At 40.8% G+C, this 14,258-nt stretch overlaps 1 protein-coding gene across 5 annotated transcripts in view; it reads right to left on the bottom strand.

Moving 5' to 3' along the window:
* Ncam1 (neural cell adhesion molecule 1) overlaps positions 1 to 14,258 on the bottom strand; it is a 315,792-nt gene that overhangs the window by 40,262 nt on the left and 261,272 nt on the right. For 3 of the 5 annotated variants that reach the window (XM_033764337.1, XM_033764333.1, XM_033764334.1), the window contains exons 8-13: positions 12,570 to 12,712; positions 6,457 to 6,486; positions 2,342 to 2,492; positions 1,783 to 1,967; positions 1,319 to 1,415; positions 854 to 1,024 (exon numbers count right to left, since the gene is read on the bottom strand). In XM_033764337.1, coding sequence (XP_033620228.1) covers positions 854 to 1,024; positions 1,319 to 1,415; positions 1,783 to 1,967; positions 2,342 to 2,492; positions 6,457 to 6,486; positions 12,570 to 12,712 — 777 coding nt within the window. The remainder of the gene's footprint in view (positions 1 to 853; positions 1,025 to 1,318; positions 1,416 to 1,782; positions 1,968 to 2,341; positions 2,493 to 6,456; positions 6,487 to 12,569; positions 12,713 to 14,258) is intronic. The other 2 variants (XM_033764336.1, XM_033764338.1) reach the window with 1 other exon arrangement.

Here is a 14,258-nt window from a genome sequence, read left to right as displayed (position 1 = left end):
ATAACATATATATATATATATATATATATATATATATATATATATATATTTTGCCATAGTGAAAAACAAACTAAAATCAATCTCAAAAAAACTAAAACTGATCTTAAAAAAAGAAAAAAGTTTGGCACAGATTGTAACATGGGACCAATCTGCCACACAGTCAATGGTACGACGTTTCAGAAGAAAGTTAGGAAAGCAAATGAATTATTTTCTTTTTATTCTAATCTGAATTACAGAACAGTTCCTCTCGGCTGTACCATCCAGCTCCAAGCAGGAGGGGGAAACTATTCCCAGGAAACCTGCACAGGGCTCTGTCTCTGAATGGCTGCAGTGCCAATTCCCAACTCCATCCCAGTTCCCACACACCAGGCTAAGATTAAAAATTTCTACAGAAACTCAACATAATTCCCCAAGTTATTCCAATTAAACTCCAAAGGGGGAGTAGACATAATTTCATCCTTAGATGATCTGGGCTCAGATCTTGAAATTGCAGTCATCTATCTACAAGCCATTTTCTTAACTTTTAGCTTGGAAAGGTATCTGAGGATTTGCTTGCAGAGCAGACTTATCTTGCTGGCTCTGCTTATTTGGTCCCTGTCGTAATTACACAACGGTTCCTGGGTACCGACACCCAAGCAGGGAGATCTGACTGTGACCTAATCCTGGAGAGACAGCTCCTAATACGGTAGGAAGCCAGATGGGGTGGCTGGTGAAGACATCTGGCACGTTCTAGTAGATAAGAGTGGTGTGGCATCTACTCAAATTTGTAGCTAGGATTTGGCAAATACTGGGAGTGAGTACTTGAATGCAATGTGCTCATGATCCTGTAGGAGATGCTCTCTTCCAGACCTACCTTCTTTGGCATCATACCACTTGGAATGCCATACTTCTTCACCCAGTGCTCTCCATTCAGCTTTGTATTTGAGTATGGGCACTCCACCTGTGGCCTCTGGCTCATCAAACTGCACTTGTGCTGTGCTGGAGTATGGCTCCACCTGATCGATGGATGGTGAAGATGGGGTGTCTGTGGAGAGGACACATAGGGAGACCCTGTGATCCCAGTATGGCCCAGACCTCAACTTCCAATGTCAAAGCACATCTCTTTCATTTCTACTTTTAGGAATCCTGTTAGCTATATTCTGTCCTGGCCACCATATGATTCTCCCTCAACACATTCTGTGTTTAGATCTTCATACCTCCAGTGGCTCCTTGCTTCCTAACCATTGGTTCTCCTTTCTACCCCCTTGGTATCCCAGAAAACACAGGATGGGCTGGCAAGGGTAAGGGTGGTGTAGAATTCACTATGAGGGCCACTCACCTGCTTGCACAAGGATGAATTCCAGGGACTCCTGTCCAATGCGGTTCACTGCAGTACAGTTGTAGTTTCCAAAATCATTTTCAGAGTCTGGGGTCACCTTTGGAAAGAAGGAGCCCTTGGGTTACAAGTGTCCTGTGGGATAGCCACAGATTCAGATCCTTATTTACTGGGTTAGATTAGTGAAGAATGGAGCTAATAAAACACAAACTATTAACTCTGGCTCCATCTTGAACAAGAGAGAATAGCCCAGAGGCTTGTGGGATAGACACATTTTACCTCCTCATCCCAGTGTAGCCTCATGGAGAACATCAGTGCAGCCCAGAAAGGTAACCTGGGGTGAGGCTCATTTTCTTCCTCAGTCAACAGCTACCCAGTTCAGGATGGGCCAGGGAAGCAGGTATGAAGATGTAAGCAGCATCCAAAAGCTTACCCATTGCTAAATGTCCTTCTCCATCCTGACTTACCTCTAGATAGCTGGCAGAATGGGTGTTGTAGATCTTGATATTGCTGTAATTGGAGCTTGGCAGCAACTGACCATCTCGGAACCAGGAGATTGTAGCACTTGGGTAGGCGAATACCTCGCAGGTGATGTTTACCTGGTTCCCTTCCCAAGTATAGACAGCCACAGGGCCCTGTAGCTTGGGGGCATCTGCAATGAATGACAGTGACTATCAGAATGACCACCACTACCTTAGAGTTACCATATCCTATCACCTGGTGCTGGGAAGACTGATGTGCCCCAAAGCAAAACTAGTGCCTGCTATAGCAGAGGTCGGCCCATTTTGGAATTCTCCTGCACAGCTGCCACCTGGGAAGACTCAGAGCACAGAAGGCTTATACATTGAGAGGGGATAGTGGTGTGGTTATCTTGGGAACACAGCTTTGAAATGGCTGTGGGCCCACTGCAATAGGGAATGTGACAAAGCTCACAGGGTGCACTTCATGTCCTGGCTGCCATTTTCCTCTCTCCCTCTGACCCCATAATGCCTCCACCCCCCATGTCTTTCCCCAGTTCTTCCTCACATTGCACTTCAAGGTACATGGACTGCGAGTCCTGGCCGATGGTGTTGCTGGCCGTGCAGATGTACTCTCCCGCATCTGTGTACTGGATGCTTTTCAGGGTCAGGGATGACACTCGGGCGTGGCTACGCACCACCATGTGCCCATCCAGAGTCTGCCAGGAGAGAAGGGTGAGCGTCAGAGTCTGAGGCAAGACAGAGAGCCACAGCAGAGTGGGGCTAGAGACTAGGCCACCACTTGTTTGAACCCAGCCTCACATCCTGTCTCCTTTCTGTGCCATCTAAGTCCCACTTTGTGTATCACCTAATAGGGGAGGCTCAGAGAGCACTATGGGAACTTCAGTGTATCCAAAACAGAAGGTGGGACCCAATTATGTCAAATGGCCAGCACTGTGTGTTAAAATTGGTTTGGAGTAAGGACAGGTTAGGTATCCCAAGACTACTTTTTTGGGATGTATAAAATGGAAGCCAAAGCCCTAGTCAGCAGAGCTTCCATAGGCAATATTCTTGTCTCATAAGATCCTAGGAAACTTGGACTCCTGCCTTTTCTTTCCAGTCTTCGCCCTCCAGTTCCATGGTGCATGCATGTGTAACGAGAAAGAAGGTGCACAATGCAAGAAATTTTGAAAAGAAAAAAAAAGCTCATTTTCTGTAGATGCCTTTCTTTGCTGAATGCTTACAAGTGAAATAATTCCATTACAGAAACGTCAAACAGCTCTACGATCAGGAGCTGGACATGAGGGTTACAAAATCCTTCAGGGATAGTGGTATGGATCTTGGATTCTTAACACCATAGACTCCACTATACCCTAGCCATTGATACTGCTTTTGGTCTCCTGAGTTGCTGGAATTAAAGTGACTGGTCAAGAAGAGAATGAGCATTGATCCTTAGGCAATGGGTACTAAGATATTTCCCTCTTGACATTCTAGCTTCAGGAAAATCTAGCCACGTGGCCCAAGTCCAGAACCCCCACAAAGTTGGAAACTAGAGGAGGTCATGTTCCTGGTAGGTTGGGCGACCCTCATCTCCAATATATGATGTTCTGCAGAGATGGATAAAAGGAGACTCTGCATCTGATTCCTGCCATTCCAAGCAGTCTCAGTCTTTATACAGTTAAAGGACACTTAGCTTTATGTCTGTTGGAGATGCTGGTTTGGAATCCTGAAGCCAGAAATGCAATGCCCTATAGGTGTGAGCTGGGAGACTCAAAAGGAACGGACCTTGTGCAGCCATCTCAACAGAATAATCACAATAATCCTCTTTCATCATCACCCTTCCCATAAGGGGAAGAAAGGACTGAGTAAAATCATCACTGCATGCTGTCATGAGTAACTCTACTCTCTAAGGAGAAGACCCTGGTATTTCCACTTGGCTTGTACTTCTAGAGGCTGGCTGCCTGAGATGGTGCATCCTAGGATGGCTCCCACTAATGAAAGATGTCAGCAGACAGGTGTGGGGCACTCCCCAAGACTGAGACATCTACTTTGCTGGTTGAATTCTGGGACTCCTTTCCTTGTAGCTGACAGTGATGTGCAGCCCATCCTATTGGCTATTTTCATATGCTGAGCACAAACGTTTACTCCTCAGTCTGCATTAGAGGCCATCAAGGGCATGAAGTCATTCCTGCAGTTCTCTCTAAAGAATTGGCCTGATGTGTTTGTCACTTCTATTTGCCCAAAACACAGCAGGACTGAAGGCAGAGGTGATATGAGGTCACACCTAGCCTTTCTGATCAGATCAGGGATGTCAACTATCAGAGAAGCTATTATTCTTTGTGATCCAGACTTATTGATCCCGGGGCTGCCATATGCCATAATCGTCAGAAGCCAGGAGAACATTTCCATAGGGAAGAGAAGCAAACGAAGTCCTTCAGGGTAAGAGTGGACATTAAAAACAGTAAGGCAGAGGAGGGGTAGGTTTTACTCAGAATAATCAAGAAAGTGATAGAACAATGACGTCAGGGACAGCCATACTTTGTTTTTTTAACCTGGTCTCTTTTACTAAGTTTCCCTATGTGGAAATTTCTCTCATTTAATGATGTCAACAGATCAGTAAGTAGTCCTCTAAACAGAATTCTTATTTTGCAGTGGCTCACTGCAAGTTTGATGATGTGATTACTTAGCAGATGCCAAGCTCTCCCTTTGAGGATACACAGATAGACTCCAGTGCAACTGAACTATCTTCCCTTCAGATGCCTCCTTAAGGCATGGAGACAGTCACCGACAAGACCAGATGTTATGCTGACCATCCAGCCTCCCCTAGAGGGAGTAGATGAGCTTCGGGCAAGAGGGAAGAGATCCTTATGACAGATCTTTTTTCTTAACAAAAACACATAGGACAATGATAATTATTCTTATCAAAACATTTTTTGTCTTTCTCTTCCAGGTAAAAGTGCTAAGGCTTTCCAGCAATTACAGAATGAAATGTGTCATATCTCCCAAGCCTTTTTTTGCAGCCATCCAGACTTTTAGGATTTTCATCTCTGAATGAGACAAATAGGAGAACATGGAACTCCTGAGACCCATGGGCTGCATTCACTTGAAAGTCAATTATGTCCAAAGCGCTGCATTTAAGATAAAGATACTTCAGGAAAATGGAGTGATGTGTCTGCTTTCCTGGGATTAAACCTATCATTTCCTCTAATAATAATAATAATAATAATAATAATAATAATAATAATAATAATTTTCTTAACATCTCCTTGATAAATCCCAGCTCCTTCTCTAACCAGGTCTAGACCAGAAAGGTGGGAAAAATGTATATGGAAGAGAAAAATGAGATCAATTGTGGCTTAAGACTGGCTGACAATTAACCTTTTTTCTTTTCCTTCCCCAGTCCCTAAGGGTCCATGTCTTTGGGGCAATAAAACATACAACCTGTGACAGTACCAAGGGATTCCTGTGCCACAGGAGGGAAGCATTTCAGCGAGGACACATATCTAACTGTGTTTCCCTATGACTCTGGGAAGGAATATTACAAAGAGAACTTATAATGAACTAGACTTGAGCTTATGCAGGGCAAGGGCAGCGTGTCCCTGTGCAGGAACTAATATCTGTACCTGGGGACAGGCGGTCAACTTTTAAATATTAAGCAGCATTAAATATGTATACACATGAGTTATGGATTCTGAATAGTTACCATTTCAAAAGACTACAATAAGATTTATAGAATTAAAACAGAATCTATAGGATCTTCTGTTTTTAGTTTTACAGTAGCAGAGCTTCATTTAAAGAGACAAAAGCTACTCAATAAAAATCTTTATATATTAGATCCTTGAACTCCATCTAAAGTAGGATAGTTTTTATTTTACTATTTGTCACTTAATCACACAAATCAGGTAAAAAAATGATGGGCAAGACCATGCACCGGGTCTTGGAGTGCAGCAATTAAAATTTAAAGGTCAATGTTTGGCTTCAGTTTTCAAACTAAGTCCCACACTACCTGAACTGAAGCAAGTAGGCAGAAAAATTTCAAAGGTTAAATGCTACTGATGGTATAAACCATAAACCCATTTTGTACCAAATCATTCCAATCTCATAAATTTAATGCTCTATAAAAGTAACAGGTATGTTTAGCAATTTGAGAAAACCAATGAGAGCTGTCACTTGTGTAGCTTTTGACATGAAATACGATGTGATAATTTACCAAGACCAATCATTATGAAATAAGTGAGCAACAAGATGAGTTGAGCTGGAAGGGAAAGGGCTGAGTGGGTTTTAGATCACTAACTCTGTGACTTTATGATCCAAAGCCACATCCACTATAAGAGAGCAAAAAAAAAAAAAAATTTTTTTTTAACTTCAAATGCCTGGCCTGGGTATTGGGGCAATTTATTTCTATCAGTATAATTACCTGGATGTGATTTTACCAGCACCAGCAAGAGAATAAGATCCAGTTTTAGGAAATAATAAGGATTTGTTCATCCACTCCCAACACAGCTTGCTTGCTCATCCTAAAAATGACACTATTGCTAAAGTGAGGTCTACCACTATCGACCTATTCTTTAATCTAACTAAAATACTAATTAGCTTAGCATGTCTGGTTATTACACTGTAATGGTGAGTTAAACTGCAATGCTTTCAAAACTAAAGACTGGCTAGTGGTCAGGTAAGCTATACCTCTTGCTTCTCGGGTCGAGTCCACGAAGCCTGGAGAGAACAAGATATAAAACACAACAAGAAAGCAGTAAAATTTTACAACATGTTGCTTTAGAGAATGGATGTATCACCCTGCATTCCGTGCACATGCAGCTTCTTTTTAATTTAGAACTTTTTCTAAGGCCCACTTTCAATGGTGTGTTTATTACCCAGTTGAATTTAGGCTTTAGGTTATATTCAGATTTTTCCCCCTTAAGCACATTAAAATGTATAATTCAAAGGTAAAGCTGTTCCTAATATTTGGCAGAACACATCTACAGATACCAGCAGACATATTAGACTGCTCATGTTGTAAAACAGTTTAAATATCCCTTGTAGTATTTGGTGATACTAGTAGTTCTGTCCACATAATCTAAAGATTCTTAGAGAGTAGATTCCTCCTCTGGATTTTATTATACAACTTATCACAGATATACTAATGCCATTTTATGCTCATGCATTTTATAACCTTTACATGCATTCCACTGAAAATAAAATTTATTCAAAAACTAAAAAAGGAACAAAGCAAGGAGCAGAGAGGTATATTCAACGTGAGAAGTATGAAGTCTTTGAAACTACGGATCAGGAAGCTTTGAGAATATCAAATGCTTAGTGGTGTGGTAGGGCTCCAGCCATGAAAGGCAGAGAATGAATGCTCAGATGGGATGCAGGCTCATGCAAGTACTACCTTCATCTAACACAGCATTTACACGGGAGTAAGACAACTCATGGACATAGAGGTTTGGGGAATTTCCAACCCACATCTAGGTGTTTTTATTTAAATAGCACTTGGGCAGCCTCTACTCTGCTTACAGTTTTTCTGTTTTTATATTGGGCATCGAAGACATCATAGTCACATCATAGCTTTTCATTGGTGGCATGGCTGCCTGATTGTCCCTGACGTTTGGACAGAAAAAGGATAAAAAAAGACTCAGAAACACAGCAATGCAATCCAGGGAATGCACATGAGTTACCAGACAGTTAGTAAGAGTCTGACAAAGGCAAGGAGCTTTTGTGAGGAATGAGGATGGATATGCTGGATTATGTCATGTGATGTTGGAATGAAGGAACAAATGCTAACAGAGGAACACGCATAAAACAAAGTAACAGTGAGCCGGACCAACATGTGAAATGTAATTGCCAATTCCACAGCACTGAAAAGCGTGTTTGTCACATGCCAGGGCTGAATGAATCAAGGTTTTTTTCCAAGGAGCTATCTCCTATGGATCTTTTTAGTTTTCAAATCTGATTCTTCTGTGTCTTTCTCAAGTCACTACAGTTCTGTAGCTTTGAGACTAATTAGTTGCTAGTTAAGGCAATCTATGCATGCTTAGGAAATAAATTAGGGTATTATCAATAATGCTTCCAAAATGTTAGTTCTAGCTTGTTTTCATATTCATGTTTTATTGTCTTCCATGCAAGACTCCAGGCATATGTACATAAGCTAAAGCAACGCATCCCTAGACTTATCTTGCACATTCCCTGTGATACATTTGCCCATACCCTAGATAAACTAGTCTGGGATAGCTCAGTGCTTACAAATGGGAAAGGTGGGTTTGTCCTGAATGAATTCTCCCCAATGAAAAGAAAGCTGCACCTTCCAAAAAAATCCAGAATTTCAACAGGGCTCTCTTATATGTGGTACACTCTGTCAGTCAAAGATGCAAGAGCTACAAGATGTTTTTCTTCTTTCTTACCTATGTCCTCTGATCTCAGCTCTTTACTCCTCTCTTTTCTCTTAAATATTACAGCTTCATGCGTCATTGTTTGCATTCCTCTCAAAGGCATAGAGGTGTTCAAATAAGAAAATGATGGACTCTTTTTTCTGCCAGGATGGAGTATGCAAATCATTATCCCTGGGTCTCACTCAATATGTAAATGGTGCTTGGAATTTAGCAACACTTAGTCAAACACCTGGCAATATTTAAGATGAATCTGTGCAGGGTGAGTAATGAAATGATGCAGATGCACAAACTTCCTGAATTATCACAAGACTTCCATACACATGATCAAACTGACTCATTATGATGTTCAACATTTTTTTTGTGAAGAAAATAGCTACCACTAAGAAATGGCTCAACTTTTGGAAAATTGATTTGCCTTAATAATCTCACTGATCCAAACAAGTAGACTCAGCCTATTACCAATTGCGAAGCTAAACAAACTCAAGGAACAAGTTAACAGATTAATAATGATCATTTTCAAGTTGGTAATTAGACTCAGTCCAGAGAAATGATCACGGATAGGGATGATGATCATACTCACTGTACTGGTTTTGCTTTTCCCTTTCTTTCTTTTTTAAAATGAACACTGATAGTCCAATAGAAAGTCTCAATGTCTATGGGTAAAAGCTGCTTCTCCTTTTCCCATAAGAAAGGTAATAATAGACTATCAGACTTAAGAATGACACAAAAGACAAAATTGCTTCAATTCCTTTATATTTTAATTTACTTTATTAAAGGGACCATTGAACTTTACATTCAAGTCCTCAGAATCATAAAGAACTCCATGGCACAGTGGTGTCTGGTGCTTTACCTTCTGAGCCACTGACCTGAAGCCATGAGGGGGGCTCCAGAATTGACCTTGCCCCAGACAACATTTTATCAGTGGCCTGAGCAAAGATATTTCAAGTAAATGTTCAACAAAGTTGGAAACAACAGCTAATGTATATGTTAGATGACAGTTGAACTGGGAAAGGATATTGAATTTCTTATCTTTAGAGTTTTATGCTTCAGTCTGGGGTCACCATGAACTGTTCTTCCACATTAATTAAAATATAAAATAATAGAAAATAGGGGCCCCACAAGGGGTGAAATGCCCTGACTCATAGACTTCTAGGGATAGTTCTAATTAAGTCAACCTTATGAGTTGGATAGATAGCTGAAACAGTTGTCCTTAAACTGAAAGTGTGTGCACATGTGGCATTTTTCATGATTAGAGGTTGATTTGAGGATTTAAGGAGGAGAAGACTAGCTAAACATCTTGCAATGCATAGGACAGACCCCTTGAAAGATTCTTCCCAAATTGCCGTAATGACCTAATGAGGAACACTGGGCTGCAACAAAAAAAAATATAATTCTTAACAGAAATAAATATAAACTCTGCATCACTGGTGAAAGCAATCAATTATGTGAGAACAGGATAAGGGATATGTGGCTTAAATGCAATTCATGCAAAAAAGACCTGCACATTTTGGTTGACCACAAGCTCAATATGAAGTAGCAGAAAGAGGACACGACTCAAGGACTAATGCAACTTTAACTGCACAATGGTGTCCAGCTCAAGCAGGAACCAGCCCTTCTGAAGTCTGCGTAAAGTACACTGTGCACGGCACCGTTTTGGAGGAACACCAGTGAACTGAAGCGGTCTAGTACAGGACAACTGCAAGAGTAAAGGATGTAGGAACCATGGCATGAGAGACAGTAGCAATGGCTGGGTGTATTAAATGCAAAAGGGTAGACTGACTAAAGGAAAACAGGAGAACTACTTGAGTGATTGTCAGATAAAGGACCAAGTGGCAGAGGTGGGGAGCACTGCACAGAGGAAGGAGCAAGAAAGCAGCCTTTCCTGATCAGTGTCATTGGCCAACTCTTCCACGGAGGGACAGAGGGACCATCAAACTTCAAACAGGGGCCAAATGACTTTCTAGCCGGGATGCTAGAAAAGGGAGCCAGATAAAACCAAATAACCTTGATAGGTGCCTTCCAACTTTCTACAATTCTGGTATTTCATGTGACCTAATTCTCCAGAGGAGATTTCTTTACCAATTAGATGCAACCTGATTAGCATATCATCCTAATTTTAAAGATAAAATTGTTTTCTTCAACTCCTACAATTTGAGGATGCTAGTAATCTCAAAGCCTAATTACACATATGACACAACTTTAGTGGGAGAAGAACATAAATAGTTTGCCAAAATAAAAGTGAGGTTTATTTTCTAGAATCCAAACTGCTCATACATAACTCATATTTGTTTTCTTAAATATTACCTATCTACATGATAACTCATATTTGTTTTCTTAAATATTAGCTATCTACATGATAAGATGGACAACATGCCTCTTGGATGTCAATGCTTAATAGAAATGGCAAATTTTGTTATATAGGATTTCATTTAGGCAAATACGTTCATCAGGTATCACATCTAGAGCTGATCTGGAGGACTTGTTCTCACATTTACTGACTCATGCTCCCATAATGTCATTTCAAGTAAATCTGCAGGTAATCTGTGGCAGAAGGACCTGCAGTATAACCTACGTGGCTGCACTGGACTAATTATCTCAGTTTAAGACAGATGACGTGTATTGGAAATTGAAAAAATCAGTTCCTGGTAGCTGTAAGAAAGCCTTTTTGGACACCTCCAGTCTCTCTACTTACTAAGTATAAATATATATTAACTCCTGGCTACTTTTTCTCATTCTAGAAAATGGAATCATAGGTAATGGCCAGAAATGTCAGTTTATTAAAGAATCTGCGGAAGGCACAAATCTTAATAATCTGTCTGGTCTAGTTTGGCTGTTAAGCTATTTCTAGAAAAGAGAATTTAAAAGCAGCATTCATCTGAGATAGATATTTCTGTCCTTCACTGTAGGTCAAAGATATGCACTGGGTCACTCTGGACAAAGCTACTTTTAAGTCTAATGTAGAAAGACCTGCCAAGCAGCAGCCCTGTAGAGTAAGCCCTGAAATGTACATTCAATCCACATAACACACAATGGGAGCTGAAGTCTTAGCTGGGGATTTATTTCCAATGTTGATAAAGAAAGTATCCCAATAAACACCACATTTCTTAATCTAGCTGGTTTTCGCATATCAAACAGCATATGTGTTTCAAAAATATTTAGCAGTTCCTCGGTTGAGTTTTTTGTGAAGTTGAATTTAAATCTGGATTAAAATTTGCAAAAAAAAAAAAAACCAAAAAACAAAAACCAAACAAACAAATGAGTTATAGGGAACAGCAATGACTGTTCCTTTTGATTTAGCTTTGTTTTCTATTAGTGGAAATGAAGTCCATTCCTCAAATGCAAATTCCAAATTTAGATCTGGTATCATTTCACTGTCCCTTTTTGGCTTTATTTGAGTTTTCTTTCTAGGGATTTCCTTTAAGCAGGCAGATGAGTGAAGATCTATTATTTTTGACTCGTTGGTCAATAAGCAATCCATTATAAATGTTCTTTAAGGCTAAGGCCATTACTCCAGAATAAGTAACAAAGCTTTGGCTAACTAAACGAAACCCATTACTACAGGATATGCGAGATGAGATTGGAGAAGTGCCATGAAAGGGTTTAAGGTTGCTTTAAAACCAAGCTTTTTCCTTTTCCCATTTTTGGCTCACTCAGTACAAGGGGCTACATGATGGCGGGGGTGGTGTTCAACTCAATTTTTATATATTGTCAGCTATAACAATAGCTTTCTGGTGGCCTATAAATCTACATGCTTTAAAGATAAATCTTTCCAGTTGTTTTAATCTGTCTGGAAGGTCACTACAGTATCCTGAAACCCTCTGTGAATACATTGCAAAACCCAGGTGTAATCATCATCATTTAGAAACTGCTAATTATTTTTGCCTTTAAAACAAAATGAAATTCAAATGTGACCAAAAATACAGGCAGACACAAAGGCAACCAAGCTTTTGTGCATATAGTGCATTCATAGCATGAGTATACAAAAAGTGAGGAAAAGAAATCATAGGTTCGTTTTGATCCCTGCTGTTTCCGGGAGACCCTTCCCTGGATGCTCTTGAGATGTGATGACATCATCTAGTGCACCAAGGTCTCGCTTCTCGTTCCTCACAGCTCTATAACCCTGGGTTTGAAAATCTATCACCTCCTCCCCAGAGCATCTAACTTGTCCATGCCCACTACCATCACACCCCTGCCAATTCACACAAGGAATTGTGTCCGCTCCATTGCAAAGGGATGATGAGCAGGCCACACTCAGGCAGGCTGAGGGAGGGAGGCTGCACGACTTGGCTGCGACCTCTGGTGACTGCACCCTCCCCACTCTAGCTCACCGTAGAGAATTGGGCTTGGGGCAGACTTAGGGTGCTTCGAGTCTGTATTCCAAGGCCCTGAAACTCTTGGGTGACATTGTACCTTTTCTTCGCTGCTGATGTTTCGGGTGGAAGTTCTCCAGGTGATGGAGGGAATGGGGTCTCCTGAGGCTTCACAGGTGAGAGTGACCTGCTCTTCCAGCTCCATGGCAGTCTGATTTTCTACATATGTGATTTTGGGTTTTGCTGAAAAGACAAAACATTTCTATGAGTTTATCTGATTACTAATTAGACCCCAAGGGGTTCAGTGAAGTAGGCCTAGGCAACCCAGAAACACAGTAGCAAAAATATAACTACAGAGTAAAAGTGCAAGGGCAGGGCTGGGGATTTAGCTCAGCGGTTCAGTGGCCTGCCTTGCAAGCGCAAGGACCTGAGTTCAATCCCTGGTACCAAACCAAACCAAACAAAAACCCAAAAAAACCCAAAGCAAAACAACAACAAAAAAACAAAAAACAAAACAAAAAAAAGAGGGTCAGGGCAATGGCTGTAGGAGGCATGACACAAAGGGAGAGTGCTTTGGTCTGAGCTTTCTCAAGGAGACAGCACTGGGGCAAGGCCATGGCATTTTAAGCAAATGCAACTCTGAAGCAAGGGCCTGTAAGGAGAGGTCAGGAAGACAGCAAGGTAGCATGAGGCATGGGAAACATGGCTGATGGTGGGAATTGTATCCACTGTCTGGTAGAGGACCACAGCTGATGGTATTTAATCAGAGTAATGAAATAAGCATGTGTATTTAAATAAGGTTAATCTATGAAAAATTCAAGCTAAGTTACAATGGAGAAAATAGGGAAACCAAAGGGAAACCAATTTGGAAGCTCTTGCAATGACCCAGATGTGAGCTAATACTCAGTCCTGGATGAGGTAGTTTTGGAGCGAACAGACCAAAGGGCACCTTTGAGAGAAGTGGCAATAGGAAAGAGGGGTCCCAGAATATGGAAATGAGAGAGGGCAAATAGAGATGGAAATAAGAAATAAGAAGGAGCCAAAATGGCTCATAACCTTAATGACTAGATATGGTATTAGCATTAACTCAAGTGAGGAAATCAGGCGGGTAACTGGTTGGGGGCTGAGGATGGGAAAGAGAGGAGTTGGATGAGTTCATTTTCCAAATGTTTTGGGTAATGCAAGAAACACAAGCATTCTGAAGCTGCGTTAAATGTTGAAACATTAGAGAAAATTGAATTTTCCCAATTTAAAACAATTATACTCTGAAATTGCTGAACCTTCCGTAGAAAAGATAACATTGCACAAATGTAACTTATTTCACTAATAGAGAAAAAAGGCTACAAAGATAACAACAACAACAAAAACCAGAAGCATGGATAACTTTTGAAATAACTACATTTCTTCTATATTCACAGTCATATACTAACCAAAAGTAAGCTAATAAAGTACTGCCTGTCTTATCCTCCCAGTTGAGTCTTTGATGCTGCTTTAATAAACAGAAAACAATGACAGGGTTATGCCTCTTTTTGTTTGTTTGTTTGTTTTGAGACAAGGTCTCCCTTTGTAATTCAGGCTGGCCCTGAACTCATTATGTATCCCAGGCTGGCCTTGAACTATCAGCAATCCACCTGCCTCAGTCACCCTAGTGCTGGGATTATAGGTGTGCACCACCATACCCGGCTTGTGCTATACTTTTTTGATAGCATATATCTGCTTCTATATAAAATCACCTACCTTTTAAAATATTCTTCTATAGTTAACTGGCACTAAAGCCTGCTCAGAATAT

Source organism: Fukomys damarensis, unplaced genomic scaffold (assembly GCF_012274545.1).
Source record: "Fukomys damarensis isolate Sample0158 unplaced genomic scaffold, DMR_v1.0_HiC HiC_scaffold_16, whole genome shotgun sequence".
Taxonomy (NCBI): Eukaryota; Metazoa; Chordata; class Mammalia; order Rodentia; family Bathyergidae; genus Fukomys; species Fukomys damarensis.
Note: the sequence above shows the minus strand (reverse complement) of the source record. Positions and strands in the feature narration are given on the sequence as shown.